At 43.0% G+C, this 18,992-nt stretch overlaps 1 protein-coding gene across 2 annotated transcripts in view; it reads right to left on the reverse strand.

The window, feature by feature from the left end:
• The window catches only part of LOC119132179 (sorting nexin-19-like), a 57,668-nt gene that overhangs the window by 1,128 nt on the left and 37,548 nt on the right, over positions 1-18,992 (reverse strand). For both annotated transcript variants that reach the window (XM_037267204.1, XM_037267202.1), the window contains exons 12-13: positions 3,012-3,196; positions 38-125 (exon numbers count right to left, since the gene is read on the reverse strand). In XM_037267204.1, coding sequence (XP_037123099.1) covers positions 38-125; positions 3,012-3,196 — 273 coding nt within the window. The remainder of the gene's footprint in view (positions 1-37; positions 126-3,011; positions 3,197-18,992) is intronic.

Here is an 18,992-nt window from a genome sequence, read left to right on the forward strand (position 1 = left end):
TTAATTCACATGATGCGTTCATCGGGTCCACACTTACCTGTTAATGTAGGGGTTTTGGAAGGAATCAAAGACAGACTCCCAACTGAGTTTGTACTTCGTGGAGTTGAGCAAATCTGTGACTATGTCTGTGAACACAAAGGCGAGGAAAGGAAATAAAATTACTGCCTAAATTATTTTCATATCAAAGTATGGGAAGCACCTGTTCCTTGTGTACATTTGGGTTTGGCTATGAAAAAAACAGCAGTGTTGACTAAAACAGATTTGACACATTCAGGAATTATGTGGTCTATCACTGATCACAAAGTTATAAAAAAACAATCACCAATTGATTTACAAGGTGGGGAAGTGTGCTGTTTTAAATGACTTGTTTATTTCCTTCACTTGTGTATTACTGCGTATGAACTTTTTACCACGTTTAACAATGCCAGATGAAGAATCTTTTCTAAAGACATACTGGAGCAGCCTACTAAGAGAGCACGAAAGTAAGCCTAGTGGTCATGAACCAGTGTATTAGTTTTTCAGCAAGAAAGTTTGAATAACGCAATTCAAAGTTACGCAAGGGAGAAAATGCCCCCTTTGACACTTTTTTGGACACGAGTGTTAAATGGTATCCTCCTGGTCAGAAGGTCAAAATTGGAATCAAATGATTAGCTCCCTAACACTTTTTACATTAAATAAAGTTTTGCAATTTTCAGAATAACAGATGTTGATATTTCACTTATCTTTGTTTTTATCTTTCACCTCCATGGATGGAAGTCGGGGGCTGGCGCTCGGCCGGGTGACTGTCCGGGGACGGTGGATGGGGCTCGGACATGGCTTTTACGCGATCCGGTCCTACTCTACGGAGCTCTCTTTCACATCCGTGGATGAAAGTCGGGGGCCGGTGCTCGGCCCGGTGGCTGTCCGGGGACGGTGGATGAGGCTCGGACATGACTTTTACGCACGCCCGGTCCTATTCTATGGAGCTCTCTTCCACCTCCGTGGCTGGAAGTGCCACCTCCGGGGATGGAAGTCCACGCCGCCACACGCCTGGAAGTTTGTTTTGTTAAATAAAGAGCCATTTACCAAACCCGCGTCTTTCCTTGTACTTTGTTAACGCTACAATATAGTTATCTACCAGATCTGTGGAATAACGACGATGCTGATGTCAGGGCGCACGCGCGGCGTTGTTGACATAGGACGAGGAATTTGATCGAAGGATTAATGATTTGGAGTGACACAGATGGTTTGATAATATTATTGCTTATATAATAGTTATTTGATATCTAATCTATATATCGTTATATGGGCCTGTGGAATATTTTGAAGTGCAAGCGCCGTCAGCTGCGCGCACCCGGCCGGCATTGTTGACATAAAGGACGATCGATGGATTTAATGATTTGGAGTGACACAGATGGTTTGAGAACATTATTGCTTATATAATAGTTATTTGATATATAATTTATATATCGTTATATGGGCCTGTGGAATATTTTGAAGTGCAACCGCCGTCAGCGGCGCGCATTTATGTTGACATAAAGGACGATCCATGGATTTAATGAATTGGAGTGACACAGATGGTTGTATAAACGTGTTATTTATGTAATAGTTTTTTTTAATAACTCTGAATGTTACGTCAGGCCCGTTCTCAGCTCTTCGTTTGTGTTTATGTCATGTTAGCATACCTATCATTTAGCCTGTTGTTGCTCGTTCATGTCTGTTATTGGTGTTGGATTTTGTCGAATAAATTTCCCCCAAAATGCGACTTATACTCCGGAGCGACTTATATATGTTTTTTTTCACGTTATTGTGCATTTTATGGCTAATGCGACCTATATTCCGGAGTGACTTTTAGTCCGAAAGTGGTCAAAAATAGCTCCAGAATAAATCTATGAAAGCTCTTGAATGTTGAAAATGTCTGAGAAATGTTGTAAAATGGCATTTTGTAAAAAGGGCATTAAGGGGCAATTACTTATGCTACAAATGCTAAATTAGCTAATCGTGGCGAAACGAATGAGCAGCGACACATCCACTGGCCAAGCCAAAATAAATAAGAGAAGCGGCAGTTCTTGTAAGATTGAATGGCTGTCGGAGTGTGTGCAAGTACAAGAGGAAACGGTGAAACTGGGTGAGATTTTTTCGAATGAGAAAGGTCTCCTCTGCAAAACATGGAGTGAAGCCAAAGTAGCGGGCGAGTTTACGGAGGGAAAAATATGGAAGGAATGGAAGTTGGACTACCTCAAGCGTCACATTCAGCAGAAATGTCATTTGAAAGCTGTTGGAATTGTACAAAGACTCAAGATGGGACAGGGGATCGGTACATTATTGCAAGAGAGCGCAAAAGACCGACAGAAAAGGAACGAGCTGTCACACAAAACAAAATCCGACCCCCCGAGCAAGTTAAAGTTCGCATTGACAATATTTTATTTATTTACTATGTGTGTATGTAGTATGTAGGTAGGTATTTATTTATGTATTTATTTATTATTTAATCTGGTGATCCATACAGTGGTCCACAGTGTGCACAGGGACCTTGTGTGTTTGCACAGACACTTGAAAAATTAGAGGGAACACTGCTTACCGCTATTTTTTATTTTTCTTCTTCGTGCTACTGCTATTTTTATTTTTATTCTTCATGACAGGGATTCGCTTTGGCCTGGGGAATTAAGTTCAGCATTCGCTTTAAAGATATTTGGCGCCATCTAGCATTGTGAATGGGTATAACGTCTAGACCCGAATGTAAGACGACCCCCACTTTTTAGTCTTATTTCAATGCAAAAAACACCGTCATATATTCGGGCCAATACGGTATGTGCCTAAATGCCAAATATCACATCTAATAATCAGTTTATACGTAAACAAAACAACTTGAAATGAAATCATAAAAATCATAGCCAAGCAAAAAAGCCTCATCCACACATCATTGCTGTGAAAACATGCAAGAGACAGTGTTGCAACAGTTATCTTGTAGTATTTGGATTGATTTCATTCAACCTTAGCGCTTCCACTATAGTGAAACTCAAATTGTGTACCTGGCAGAAGATTCATAAGACAATACAAGGCTTGATTCTTGGTGTTGTCCTTCTGCTGCTGACTTCGTTCTATTTGAGGTGAGGTAGGCAAAACTCCTCCTGGCCATACAGACTCCTGGATGACCTGAAGGTAATGGACCCAATATCTGGTACAGGTCAGATTGGCTACACTCACATCCAGCCATCTGAAATTTGAAAATACACAAGAGTTTCAGGTTTGAAACATTGAAGAAAACTGGATTTTAGGTTAATCATATTTTATAATAATACGTTTATTTGTATTTTTTTTTTTTTTTTTCAGGCTAAGAAAGACAAAAAAAAAAAGTGATATCATGCAAACGCCAGTCTGTTGAACTCCCGTCACGACAGGTTAACACAACGGTCATCGAGGTCATTGTGCTGTGACCTTGTCATTGAGCCTGACTTGAGCGACACTGAACAATCATGTCAGACCAGGATATCCATTTGCAATGCGGCCAATGCCTAATTGCATCCCTATACAGATATGAAACTTTAAGTAGGGCAGGGTTCCCACTTGGCACTATATGGATGTGACCTAGACCATATCAAATGAGGAAAAAATATATATATTTGTATAAATTCCCAGGTGAGCATGCTAATATATCGAAAGGTTAGTCAAACCTAAGCATTCACGTGTGTTCTGAAAGCAGTAAGTGCTTCTCGTTGGGTTAGTCCTGGTGACTATCCAATCTACCATTGGTCAAAATTGTTCAATGCAATGTTTTGACCCCAACCAAGCCAAATTGTCAACAAGATTACTCGAACCTAAGCACTCACCTGTGTTTTCAAAGCAGTAAATACTTCTCGTTGGGGCAATTCTGTTAGTTTTTCCTTCTACCATTGTTCAAAATTGTTCACTTTAATGTCTTGGACCTCAACCAAGTTGAGCATGCTAAGATGTAGGAAAGATTACTCAAACTTAAGCACTCATTTGTGTTCTGAAAGCAGTAAGTGCTTCTCATTGGGGTAGTCTTGGTGACTTTCCAAACAGTCTTTTCAAAAGATGATGATATCAAATCATGACCATATCAAATGGAGGCCTTGACGATTCTCCTGTTCCAAAACCTATTCTCTGGAGTTTCAGCATTCAATTGCAATAGCATGACGTTCTTGGTCATTAACACACCCCAAACAATTGTACTGACTGGTATTTTATCTGCAGTAATTGCTTTTGTTGGGGTATTGTTGCTGCACAAACATGAAGTTCCTGGCCTTTGGGAAATGGCGGGAACTCAATTCCTGGATGATATTTGCTGCTTTTCCATGCATCAAAATATTCACATTATCATTTTATGATGACCTCAAATTGAAACACCAATGTTTTTATTTCCAGAAGTGCTTCCTTTTGGGGTCGTCGCGGCGGTGCATTTCTCAGAAAACAGCTGTTCTCACTGATAACGATTGCATGAATTGACAACGATTATAGCCCATTCATTAAAAGCAATACATTCCTGACATCACATCATCCCTTTTACATTTATATGCGTGAAAGGCTGAGTTTAGTTTCAATGGCTGAAATTTGTATTTAGGAAGACTGCACAACTTCTCTACCCAAGGAAACAGGAAGAAGTTTGACAAACTAAAACTGGCAATGCTCATACGAAGGAAGACCTGCACTCTAAGTCGGTTGCATTTGCCCAAATCAAACACTTGCTTGAATTTGAAAATAGTAAGTGCTGCTTGTTGGGGCAGTCAGGCAGACAAGATCGCCATGATTTATGTCCATAGTGGCACTATATGGATGTGCCTTTAGAAATTTCCAGGTGAGCATGCTGATATGTCAGCAAGATTACTCAAACCTAAGCACTCACTTGTGTTCTCAAAGCAGTAAGTGCTTCTCGTTGGGATAGTCCTGGTGACTTTCCAATCTACCTGCCATTGGTCAAAATTGTTCAATGCAATGTCTTGACTTGTTGGGGCAGTCAGACAGACATGATCGCCATGGTTTGTGTCCACAGTGGCACTATATGGATGTGCCTTTAGACATTTCCAGGTGAGCAGGCGAATGTGTCAGCAAGATTACTCAAACCGAAGCACTCACTTGTGTTCTCAAAGCAGTAAGTGCTTCTCGTTGGGGTGGTCCTGGTGACTTTCCGATCTACCATTGGTCAAAATTGTTCAATGCAATGTCTTGACCCCAACCAAGCTAGATAGTCAGCAAAATGACTCAAACCTAAGCACTCACCTGTGTTCTGAAAGCAGTTAAGTGCTTCTCGTTGGGGGAGTTGTGTTGGTTTTTCCTTCGACCATTGGTCAAAATTGATCAACGTAATGTCTTGACCCCAACCAAGCAGTAAGTGCTTCTCGTTGGGGTCGTCGTCCTGGTGACTTTCCAATCTGCCATTGGTCAGAATTGTTCAATGCAATGTCTTGACCCCAACCAAGCTGAATTGTCAGCAAGATTACTCAAACCTAAGCACTCACCTGTGTTCTGAAAGCAGTAAGTGCTTCTCGTTGGGGTAGTCCTGTTGGTTTTCCTTCTACCCTTGGTCAAAATTGGTCACTTTAATGTCTTGACCTCAACCAAGTTGAGCATGCTGATATGTCAGCAAGATTACTCACTCAACCTAAGCACTCACTTGTGTTCTCAAAGCAGTAAGTGCTTCTCGTTGGGGTAGTCCTGGTGACTTTCCAATCTACCTACCATTGGTCAAAATTGTTCAATGCAATGTCTTGACCCCAACCAAGCTAAATTGTCAGCAAGATTACTCAAGCACTCAACTGGTTTCTGAAAGCTGTAAGTGCTTCTCGTTGGGGCAGTCTTGGTGACTTCCCAAGCTACCATTGGTCCAAATTCAAGTTCAATGCAATGTCTTGACCCCAACCAAGCTAAATTGTCAGCAAGATTACTCGAACCTAAGCACTCACCTGTGTTCTGAAAGCGGTAAGTGCTTCTCGTTGGGGTAGTTCTGTTGGTTCTGCCTTCTACCACGATTGTTCAGTTTAATGTCTTGACCTCAACCAAGTTGAGCATGCTAATACGTCAGCAAGATTACTCAAACCGAAGCACTCGCTTGTGTTCTGAAAGCAGTAAGTGCTTCTCATTGGGGTAGTCTTTGAACTTTCCAAACTGTCTTTTCAAAAAGTTGATGATATCAAATCGTGACCATGTCAAATGGAGGCCTTGACGATCTTCCTGTCCCAGAACCTATTCTCGGGAGTTTCAGCATTCCTTTGCAATAGCATGACGTTCTTGGTCATTAACACACCCCAAGCAATTGTACTGACTGGGATTTTTACTGCAGTAAGTGCTTTTGTTGGGGTATTGTTGCTGCACAAACATCAAGTTCCCGGCCCTTGGGACATGGTGGGAACTCAATTCCTGGATGATTTTTGCTGCTTTTGCATTACTGAAAAATACTCACGTAGTCACTTTGTGATGACCTCAAATTGAAACACCAATGTTTTTCTTTTCACAAGTGCTTCCTTTTGGGGTTGTCGCGGCAGTGGATTTCTCAGAAAACAGCTGTTCCCACTGATAACGATCGCATGAATTGACAACGATTATAGCCATTCATTAACCCCAATACATTCCTGACGTCACATCATCCCTTTGACATTTAAATGCGTGAAAGGCGGAGTTCAGTTTCAATGGCTGAAATTTGTATTTAAGAAGACTGCACAACTTCTCCACCCAAGGAAGCAGGAGGAAGTTTGACGTGGCAGGTATGGTCCATCAGGGAACTGGCAATGCTCATAAGAAGGCAGACCTGCACTCCGAGTCCGTTGCATTGACCCAACTCGAACACTTGCTTGAATTTGGAAATAGTAAGTGCTGCTTGTTGGGGCAGTCAGACAGACATGATCGCCATGATTCGTGTCCATAGTGGCACTGTATGGATGTGCCTTTAGAAATTTCCAGGTGAGCATGCTAATATGTCAGCAAGATTACTCAAACCGAAGCACTCCCTTGTGTTCTGAAAGCAGTAAGTGCTTCTCGTTGGGGGTAGTCCTGGTGACGTTCCAATCTACCTACCATTGGTCAAAATTGCTCAATGCAGTGTCTTGACCCCAACCAAGCTAAATTGTCAGCAAGATTACTCAAACCTAAGCACTCACCTGTGTTCTGAAAGCAGTAAGTGCTTCTCGTTGGGGTACTTCTGTTGGTTTTTCCCTTCTACCGTCGGTCAAAAATTTTCAATGCAATGTCTTGACCCCAACCAAGCCAAATTGTCAGCAAGATAACTCAAACCTAAGCACTCACTTGTGTTCTGAAATCAGTAAGTGCTTCTCGTTGGGGTAGTCCTGTTGACTTTCCAATCTACCATTTGTCAAAATTGTCCAATGTAATGTCTTGACCCCAAGCAGGCTAAACTGTCAGCAAGATTACTCAAACCTAAGCATTCACCCGTGCTCTGAAAGCAGTAAGTGCTTCTTGTTGGGGTAGTCTTGGTGACTTGCCAATCTACCATTGCACAACTAAACAAAAGGCGGAGTTTAGTTTCAATGGCTGAAATTTGTATTTAAGAAGATTGCACAACTTCTCTACCGCGAAGAAGTTTGACGTGGCAGGTATGTCCATCAGGGAACTGGTAATGCTCATAGGAAGGAAGACCTGCTCTCCAAGTCCGTTGCATTGACCCAACTCGAACACTGGCTTGAATTTGAAAATAGTAAGTGCTACTTGTTGGGGCAGTCAGACAGACAGACATGATCGCCATGATTTGTGTCCATTGTGGCACTATGTGGATGTGATCTGGACCATATAGAATGAGGGGGAAAAAACGGTATTTTAGAAATTCCCAGTTGAGCATGCTAAGTTGTCAGCAAGATTACTCAAACCGAAGCACTCACTTGTGTTCTGAAAGCAGTAAGTGCTTCTCGTTTGGGGTAGTCCTGGTGACTTTCCAATCTACCATTGGGTAAAATTGTTCAATGTAATGTCTTGACCCCAACCAAGCTAAATTGTCAGCAAGATTACTCAAACCTAAGCATTCACCCGTGTTCTGAAAGCTTCTCGTTAGGGTAGTTCTTCCTTCTACCACTGGTCACAAATGTTCAATTTAATGTCTTGCCCTCAGCCAAGTTGAGCATGCTAATATGTCAGCAAGATTACTCAGACCTAAGCACTCAACTTGTCTTCTGAAAGCAGTAAGTGCTTCTCGTTGGGGTAGTCCTGGTGACTTTCCAATGTACCATTGGTCACAATTGTTCAATTTAATGTCCTGGATGGTATTTGCTGCTGCTTTGGCATTCCTGAAAAATAGTCACGTAGTCACTTTGTGATGACCTCAAATCGAAACACCGATGTTTTTCTTTTCACAAGTGCTTCCTTTTGGGGTTGTCTCGGCAGTGAATTTCTCAGAAGACAGCTGAAGGAATGGGGTCAAAAAACAAAAATCATGCGATCGCGCGCTTCCCAAATTGTGCACCAAATCCAACACAGCTGTTCCCACTGACAGCTATTGCATGAATTGACAACGATTATAGCCATTCATTAACCGCAATACATTCCTGACGTCACATCATCCCTTTGACATTTATATGCGTGAAAGGCGGAGTTTAGTTTCAATGGCTGAAATGTGTATTTAAGAAGACTGCACAACTTCTCTACCCAAGGAAGCAGGAAGAAGTTTGACGTGGCAGGTCTGGTCCCATCAGGGAACTGGCAAGACCTAATCTCCAAGTCCGTTGCATTGACCCAACTCGAACACGTGCTTGAATTTGAAAATAGTAAAGTGCTACTTGTTGGGGCAGTCAGACAGACATGATCGCCATGGTTTGTGTCCACAGTGGCACTATATGGATGTGCCTTTAGACATTTCCAGGTGAGCAGGCGAATGTGTCAGCAAGATTACTCAAACCGAAGCACTCACTTGTGTTCTCAAAGCAGTAAGTGCTTCTCGTTGGGGTGGTCCTGGTGACTTTCCGATCTACCATTGGTCAAAATTGTTCAATGCAATGTCTTGACCCCAACCAAGCTAAATAGTCAGCAAAATGACTCAAACCTAAGCACTCACCTGTGTTCTGAAAGCAGTTAAGTGCTTCTCGTTGGGGGAGTTGTGTTGGTTTTTCCTTCGACCATTGGTCAAAATTGATCAACGTAATGTCTTGACCCCAACCAAGCAGTAAGTGCTTCTCGTTGGGGTCGTCGTCCTGGTGACTTTCCAATCTGCCATTGGTCAGAATTGTTCAATGCAATGTCTTGACCCCAACCAAGCTGAATTGTCAGCAAGATTACTCAAACCTAAGCACTCACCTGTGTTCTGAAAGCAGTAAGTGCTTCTCGTTGGGGTAGTCCTGTTGGTTTTCCTTCTACCCTTGGTCAAAATTGGTCACTTTAATGTCTTGACCTCAACCAAGTTGAGCATGCTGATATGTCAGCAAGATTACTCACTCAACCTAAGCACTCACTTGTGTTCTCAAAGCAGTAAGTGCTTCTCGTTGGGGTAGTCCTGGTGACTTTCCAATCTACCTACCATTGGTCAAAATTGTTCAATGCAATGTCTTGACCCCAACCAAGCTAAATTGTCACCAAGATTACTCAAGCACTCAACTGGTTTCTGAAAGCTGTAAGTGCTTCTCGTTGGGGCAGTCTTGGTGACTTCCCAAGCTACCATTGGTCCAAATTCAAGTTCAATGCAATGTCTTGACCCCAACCAAGCTAAATTGTCAGCAAGATTACTCGAACCTAAGCACTCACCTGTGTTCTGAAAGCGGTAAGTGCTTCTCGTTGGGGTAGTTCTGTTGGTTCTGCCTTCTACCACGATTGTTCAGTTTAATGTCTTGACCTCAACCAAGTTGAGCATGCTAATACGTCAGCAAGATTACTCAAACCGAAGCACTCGCTTGTGTTCTGAAAGCAGTAAGTGCTTCTCATTGGGGTAGTCTTTGAACTTTCCAAACTGTCTTTTCAAAAAGTTGATGATATCAAATCGTGACCATGTCAAATGGAGGCCTTGACGATCTTCCTGTCCCAGAACCTATTCTCGGGAGTTTCAGCATTCCTTTGCAATAGCATGACGTTCTTGGTCATTAACACACCCCAAGCAATTGTACTGACTGGGATTTTTACTGCAGTAAGTGCTTTTGTTGGGGTATTGTTGCTGCACAAACATCAAGTTCCCGGCCCTTGGGACATGGTGGGAACTCAATTCCTGGATGATTTTTGCTGCTTTTGCATTACTGAAAAATACTCACGTAGTCACTTTGTGATGACCTCAAATTGAAACACCAATGTTTTTCTTTTCACAAGTGCTTCCTTTTGGGGTTGTCGCGGCAGTGGATTTCTCAGAAAACAGCTGTTCCCACTGATAACGATCGCATGAATTGACAACGATTATAGCCATTCATTAACCCCAATACATTCCTGACGTCACATCATCCCTTTGACATTTAAATGCGTGAAAGGCGGAGTTCAGTTTCAATGGCTGAAATTTGTATTTAAGAAGACTGCACAACTTCTCCACCCAAGGAAGCAGGAGGAAGTTTGACGTGGCAGGTATGGTCCATCAGGGAACTGGCAATGCTCATAAGAAGGCAGACCTGCACTCCGAGTCCGTTGCATTGACCCAACTCGAACACTTGCTTGAATTTGGAAATAGTAAGTGCTGCTTGTTGGGGCAGTCAGACAGACATGATCGCCATGATTCGTGTCCATAGTGGCACTGTATGGATGTGCCTTTAGAAATTTCCAGGTGAGCATGCTAATATGTCAGCAAGATTACTCAAACCGAAGCACTCCCTTGTGTTCTGAAAGCAGTAAGTGCTTCTCGTTGGGGGTAGTCCTGGTGACGTTCCAATCTACCTACCATTGGTCAAAATTGCTCAATGCAGTGTCTTGACCCCAACCAAGCTAAATTGTCAGCAAGATTACTCAAACCTAAGCACTCACCTGTGTTCTGAAAGCAGTAAGTGCTTCTCGTTGGGGTACTTCTGTTGGTTTTTCCCTTCTACCGTCGGTCAAAAATTTTCAATGCAATGTCTTGACCCCAACCAAGCCAAATTGTCAGCAAGATAACTCAAACCTAAGCACTCACTTGTGTTCTGAAATCAGTAAGTGCTTCTCGTTGGGGTAGTCCTGTTGACTTTCCAATCTACCATTTGTCAAAATTGTCCAATGTAATGTCTTGACCCCAAGCAGGCTAAACTGTCAGCAAGATTACTCAAACCTAAGCATTCACCCGTGCTCTGAAAGCAGTAAGTGCTTCTTGTTGGGGTAGTCTTGGTGACTTGCCAATCTACCATTGCACAACTAAACAAAAGGCGGAGTTTAGTTTCAATGGCTGAAATTTGTATTTAAGAAGATTGCACAACTTCTCTACCGCGAAGAAGTTTGACGTGGCAGGTATGTCCATCAGGGAACTGGTAATGCTCATAGGAAGGAAGACCTGCTCTCCAAGTCCGTTGCATTGACCCAACTCGAACACTGGCTTGAATTTGAAAATAGTAAGTGCTACTTGTTGGGGCAGTCAGACAGACAGACATGATCGCCATGATTTGTGTCCATTGTGGCACTATGTGGATGTGATCTGGACCATATAGAATGAGGGGGAAAAAACGGTATTTTAGAAATTCCCAGTTGAGCATGCTAAGTTGTCAGCAAGATTACTCAAACCGAAGCACTCACTTGTGTTCTGAAAGCAGTAAGTGCTTCTCGTTTGGGGTAGTCCTGGTGACTTTCCAATCTACCATTGGGTAAAATTGTTCAATGTAATGTCTTGACCCCAACCAAGCTAAATTGTCAGCAAGATTACTCAAACCTAAGCATTCACCCGTGTTCTGAAAGCTTCTCGTTAGGGTAGTTCTTCCTTCTACCACTGGTCACAAATGTTCAATTTAATGTCTTGCCTCAGCAAGATTACTCAGACCTAAGCACTCAACTTGTCTTCTGAAAGCAGTAAGTGCTTCTCGTTGGGGTAGTCCTGGTGACTTTCCAATGTACCATTGGTCACAATTGTTCAATTTAATGTCCTGGATGGTATTTGCTGCTGCTTTGGCATTCCTGAAAAATAGTCACGTAGTCACTTTGTGATGACCTCAAATCGAAACACCGATGTTTTTCTTTTCACAAGTGCTTCCTTTTGGGGTTGTCTCGGCAGTGAATTTCTCAGAAGACAGCTGAAGGAATGGAGTCAAAAAACAAAAATCCTGCGATCGCGCGCTTCCCAAATTGTGCACCAAATCCAACACAGCTGTTCCCACTGACAGCTATTGCATGAATTGACAACGATTATAGCCATTCATTAACCGCAATACATTCCTGACGTCACATCATCCCTTTGACATTTATATGCGTGAAAGGCGGAGTTTAGTTTCAATGGCTGAAATGTGTATTTAAGAAGACTGCACAACTTCTCTACCCAAGGAAGCAGGAAGAAGTTTGACGTGGCAGGTCTGGTCCCATCAGGGAACTGGCTAAAGTGCTACTTGTTGGGGCAGTCAGACAGACATGATCGCCATGGTTTGTGTCCACAGTGGCACTATATGGATGTGCCTTTAGACATTTCCAGGTGAGCAGGCGAATGTGTCAGCAAGATTACTCAAACCGAAGCACTCACTTGTGTTCTCAAAGCAGTAAGTGCTTCTCGTTGGGGTGGTCCTGGTGACTTTCCGATCTACCATTGGTCAAAATTGTTCAATGCAATGTCTTGACCCCAACCAAGCTAGATAGTCAGCAAAATGACTCAAACCTAAGCACTCACCTGTGTTCTGAAAGCAGTTAAGTGCTTCTCGTTGGGGGAGTTGTGTTGGTTTTTCCTTCGACCATTGGTCAAAATTGATCAACGTAATGTCTTGACCCCAACCAAGCAGTAAGTGCTTCTCGTTGGGGTCGTCGTCCTGGTGACTTTCCAATCTGCCATTGGTCAGAATTGTTCAATGCAATGTCTTGACCCCAACCAAGCTGAATTGTCAGCAAGATTACTCAAACCTAAGCACTCACCTGTGTTCTGAAAGCAGTAAGTGCTTCTCGTTGGGGTAGTCCTGTTGGTTTTCCTTCTACCCTTGGTCAAAATTGGTCACTTTAATGTCTTGACCTCAACCAAGTTGAGCATGCTGATATGTCAGCAAGATTACTCAAACCGAAGCACTCCCTTGTGTTCTGAAAGCAGTAAGTGCTTCTCGTTGGGGGTAGTCCTGGTGACGTTCCAATCTACCTACCATTGGTCAAAATTGCTCAATGCAGTGTCTTGACCCCAACCAAGCTAAATTGTCAGCAAGATTACTCAAACCTAAGCACTCACCTGTGTTCTGAAAGCAGTAAGTGCTTCTCGTTGGGGTACTTCTGTTGGTTTTTCCCTTCTACCGTCGGTCAAAAATTTTCAATGCAATGTCTTGACCCCAACCAAGCCAAATTGTCAGCAAGATAACTCAAACCTAAGCACTCACTTGTGTTCTGAAATCAGTAAGTGCTTCTCGTTGGGGTAGTCCTGTTGACTTTCCAATCTACCATTTGTCAAAATTGTCCAATGTAATGTCTTGACCCCAAGCAGGCTAAACTGTCAGCAAGATTACTCAAACCTAAGCATTCACCCGTGCTCTGAAAGCAGTAAGTGCTTCTTGTTGGGGTAGTCTTGGTGACTTGCCAATCTACCATTGCACAACTAAACAAAAGGCGGAGTTTAGTTTCAATGGCTGAAATTTGTATTTAAGAAGATTGCACAACTTCTCTACCGCGAAGAAGTTTGACGTGGCAGGTATGTCCATCAGGGAACTGGTAATGCTCATAGGAAGGAAGACCTGCTCTCCAAGTCCGTTGCATTGACCCAACTCGAACACTGGCTTGAATTTGAAAATAGTAAGTGCTACTTGTTGGGGCAGTCAGACAGACAGACATGATCGCCATGATTTGTGTCCATTGTGGCACTATGTGGATGTGATCTGGACCATATAGAATGAGGGGGAAAAAAACGGTATTTTAGAAATTCCCAGTTGAGCATGCTAAGTTGTCAGCAAGATTACTCAAACCGAAGCACTCACTTGTGTTCTGAAAGCAGTAAGTGCTTCTCGTTTGGGGTAGTCCTGGTGACTTTCCAATCTACCATTGGGTAAAATTGTTCAATGTAATGTCTTGACCCCAACCAAGCTAAATTGTCAGCAAGATTACTCAAACCTAAGCATTCACCCGTGTTCTGAAAGCTTCTCGTTAGGGTAGTTCTTCCTTCTACCACTGGTCACAAATGTTCAATTTAATGTCTTGCCCTCAGCCAAGTTGAGCATGCTAATATGTCAGCAAGATTACTCAGACCTAAGCACTCAACTTGTCTTCTGAAAGCAGTAAGTGCTTCTCGTTGGGGTAGTCCTGGTGACTTTCCAATGTACCATTGGTCACAATTGTTCAATTTAATGTCCTGGATGGTATTTGCTGCTGCTTTGGCATTCCTGAAAAATAGTCACGTAGTCACTTTGTGATGACCTCAAATCGAAACACCGATGTTTTTCTTTTCACAAGTGCTTCCTTTTGGGGTTGTCTCGGCAGTGAATTTCTCAGAAGACAGCTGAAGGAATGGAGTCAAAAAACAAAAATCCTGCGATCGCGCGCTTCCCAAATTGTGCACCAAATCCAACACAGCTGTTCCCACTGACAGCTATTGCATGAATTGACAACGATTATAGCCATTCATTAACCGCAATACATTCCTGACGTCACATCATCCCTTTGACATTTATATGCGTGAAAGGCGGAGTTTAGTTTCAATGGCTGAAATGTGTATTTAAGAAGACTGCACAACTTCTCTACCCAAGGAAGCAGGAAGAAGTTTGACGTGGCAGGTCTGGTCCCATCAGGGAACTGGCAAGACCTAATCTCCAAGTCCGTTGCATTGACCCAACTCGAACACGTGCTTGAATTTGAAAATAGTAAAGTGCTACTTGTTGGGGCAGTCAGACAGACATGATCGCCATGGTTTGTGTCCACAGTGGCACTATATGGATGTGCCTTTAGACATTTCCAGGTGAGCAGGCGAATGTGTCAGCAAGATTACTCAAACCGAAGCACTCACTTGTGTTCTCAAAGCAGTAAGTGCTTCTCGTTGGGGTGGTCCTGGTGACTTTCCGATCTACCATTGGTCAAAATTGTTCAATGCAATGTCTTGACCCCAACCAAGCTAGATAGTCAGCAAAATGACTCAAACCTAAGCACTCACCTGTGTTCTGAAAGCAGTTAAGTGCTTCTCGTTGGGGGAGTTGTGTTGGTTTTTCCTTCGACCATTGGTCAAAATTGATCAACGTAATGTCTTGACCCCAACCAAGCAGTAAGTGCTTCTCGTTGGGGTCGTCGTCCTGGTGACTTTCCAATCTGCCATTGGTCAGAATTGTTCAATGCAATGTCTTGACCCCAACCAAGCTGAATTGTCAGCAAGATTACTCAAACCTAAGCACTCACCTGTGTTCTGAAAGCAGTAAGTGCTTCTCGTTGGGGTAGTCCTGTTGGTTTTCCTTCTACCCTTGGTCAAAATTGGTCACTTTAATGTCTTGACCTCAACCAAGTTGAGCATGCTGATATGTCAGCAAGATTACTCACTCAACCTAAGCACTCACTTGTGTTCTCAAAGCAGTAAGTGCTTCTCGTTGGGGTAGTCCTGGTGACTTTCCAATCTACCTACCATTGGTCAAAATTGTTCAATGCAATGTCTTGACCCCAACCAAGCTAAATTGTCAGCAAGATTACTCAAGCACTCAACTGGTTTCTGAAAGCTGTAAGTGCTTCTCGTTGGGGCAGTCTTGGTGACTTCCCAAGCTACCATTGGTCCAAATTCAAGTTCAATGCAATGTCTTGACCCCAACCAAGCTAAATTGTCAGCAAGATTACTCGAACCTAAGCACTCACCTGTGTTCTGAAAGCGGTAAGTGCTTCTCGTTGGGGTAGTTCTGTTGGTTCTGCCTTCTACCACGATTGTTCAGTTTAATGTCTTGACCTCAACCAAGTTGAGCATGCTAATACGTCAGCAAGATTACTCAAACCGAAGCACTCGCTTGTGTTCTGAAAGCAGTAAGTGCTTCTCATTGGGGTAGTCTTTGAACTTTCCAAACTGTCTTTTCAAAAAGTTGATGATATCAAATCGTGACCATGTCAAATGGAGGCCTTGACGATCTTCCTGTCCCAGAACCTATTCTCGGGAGTTTCAGCATTCCTTTGCAATAGCATGACGTTCTTGGTCATTAACACACCCCAAGCAATTGTACTGACTGGGATTTTTACTGCAGTAAGTGCTTTTGTTGGGGTATTGTTGCTGCACAAACATCAAGTTCCCGGCCCTTGGGACATGGTGGGAACTCAATTCCTGGATGATTTTTGCTGCTTTTGCATTACTGAAAAATACTCACGTAGTCACTTTGTGATGACCTCAAATTGAAACACCAATGTTTTTCTTTTCACAAGTGCTTCCTTTTGGGGTTGTCGCGGCAGTGGATTTCTCAGAAAACAGCTGTTCCCACTGATAACGATCGCATGAATTGACAACGATTATAGCCATTCATTAACCCCAATACATTCCTGACGTCACATCATCCCTTTGACATTTAAATGCGTGAAAGGCGGAGTTCAGTTTCAATGGCTGAAATTTGTATTTAAGAAGACTGCACAACTTCTCCACCCAAGGAAGCAGGAGGAAGTTTGACGTGGCAGGTATGGTCCATCAGGGAACTGGCAATGCTCATAAGAAGGCAGACCTGCACTCCGAGTCCGTTGCATTGACCCAACTCGAACACTTGCTTGAATTTGGAAATAGTAAGTGCTGCTTGTTGGGGCAGTCAGACAGACATGATCGCCATGATTCGTGTCCATAGTGGCACTGTATGGATGTGCCTTTAGAAATTTCCAGGTGAGCATGCTAATATGTCAGCAAGATTACTCAAACCGAAGCACTCCCTTGTGTTCTGAAAGCAGTAAGTGCTTCTCGTTGGGGGTAGTCCTGGTGACGTTCCAATCTACCTACCATTGGTCAAAATTGCTCAATGCAGTGTCTTGACCCCAACCAAGCTAAATTGTCAGCAAGATTACTCAAACCTAAGCACTCACTTGTGTTCTGAAAGCAGTAAGTGCTTCTCGTTGGGGTACTTCTGTTGGTTTTTCCCTTCTACCGTCGGTCAAAAATTTTCAATGCAATGTCTTGACCCCAACCAAGCCAAATTGTCAGCAAGATTACTCAAACCTAAGCACTCACTTGTGTTCTGAAATCAGTAAGTGCTTCTCGTTGGGGTAGTCCTGTTGACTTTCCAATCTACCATTTGTCAAAATTGTCCAATGTAATGTCTTGACCCCAAGCAGGCTAAACTGTCAGCAAGATTACTCAAACCTAAGCATTCACCCGTGCTCTGAAAGCAGTAAGTGCTTCTTGTTGGGGTAGTCTTGGTGACTTGCCAATCTACCATTGCACAACTAAACAAAAGGCGGAGTTTAGTTTCAATGGCTGAAATTTGTATTTAAGAAGATTGCACAACTTCTCTACCGCGAAGAAGTTTGACGTGGCAGGTATGTCCATCAGGGAACTGGTAATGCTCATAGGAAGGAAGACCTGCTCTCCAAGTCCGTTGCATTGACCCAACTCGAACACTGGCTTGAATTTGAAAATAGTAAGTGCTACTTGTTGGGGCAGTCAGACAGACAGACATGATCGCCATGATTTGTGTCCATTGTGGCACTATGTGGATGTGATCTGGACCATATAGAATGAGGGGGAAAAAACGGTATTTTAGAAATTCCCAGTTGAGCATGCTAAATTGTCAGCAAGATTACTCAAACCGAAGCACTCACTTGTGTTCTGAAAGCAGTAAGTGCTTCTCGTTGGGGGTAGTCCTGGTGACTTTCCAATCTACCATTGGGTAAAATTGTTCAATGTAATGTCTTGACCCCAACCAAGCTAAATTGTCAGCAAGATTACTCAAACCTAAGCATTCACCCGTGTTCTGAAAGCTTCTCGTTAGGGTAGTTCTTCCCTTCTACCACTGGTCACAAATGTTCAATTTAATGTCTTGCCCTCAGCCAAGTTGAGCATGCTAATATGTCAGCAAGATTACTCAGACCTAAGCACTCAACTTGTCTTCTGAAAGCAGTAAGTGCTTCTCGTTGGGGTAGTCCTGGTGACTTTCCAATGTACCATTGGTCACAATTGTTCAATTTAATGTCCTGGATGGTATTTGCTGCTGCTTTGGCATTCCTGAAAAATAGTCACGTAGTCACTTTGTGATGACCTCAAATCGAAACACCGATGTTTTTCTTTTCACAAGTGCTTCCTTTTGGGGTTGTCTCGGCAGTGAATTTCTCAGAAGACAGCTGAAGGAATGGGGTCAAAAAACAAAAATCCTGCGATCGCGCGCTTCCCAAATTGTGCACCAAATCCAACACAGCTGTTCCCACTGACAGCTATTGCATGAATTGACAACGATTATAGCCATTCATTAACCGCAATACATTCCTGACGTCACATCATCCCTTTGACATTTATATGCGTGAAAGGCGGAGTTTAGTTTCAATGGCTGAAATGTGTATTTAAGAAGACTGCACAACTTCTCTACCCAAGGAAGCAGGAAGAAGTTTGACGTGGCAGGTCTGGTCCCATCAGGGAACTGGCAAGACCTAATCTCCAAGTCCGTTGCATTGACCCAACTCGAACACGTGCTTGAATTTGAAAATAGTAAAGTGCTACTTGTTGGGGCAGTCAGACAGACATGATCGCCATGGTTTGTGTCCACAGTGGCACTATATGGATGTGCCTTTAGACATTTCCAGGTGAGCAGGCGAATGTGTCAGCAAGATTACTCAAACCGAAGCACTCACTTGTGTTCTCAAAGCAGTAAGTGCTTCTCGTTGGGGTGGTCCTGGTGACTTTCCGATCTACCATTGGTCAAAATTGTTCAATGCAATGTCTTGACCCCAACCAAGCTAAATAGTCAGCAAAATGACTCAAACCTAAGCACTCACCTGTGTTCTGAAAGCAGTTAAGTGCTTCTCGTTGGGGGAGTTGTGTTGGTTTTTCCTTCGACCATTGGTCAAAATTGATCAACGTAATGTCTTGACCC

This window comes from Syngnathus acus, chromosome 13 (genome assembly GCF_901709675.1).
Source record: "Syngnathus acus chromosome 13, fSynAcu1.2, whole genome shotgun sequence".
Lineage (NCBI taxonomy): Eukaryota > Metazoa > Chordata > Actinopteri > Syngnathiformes > Syngnathidae > Syngnathus > Syngnathus acus.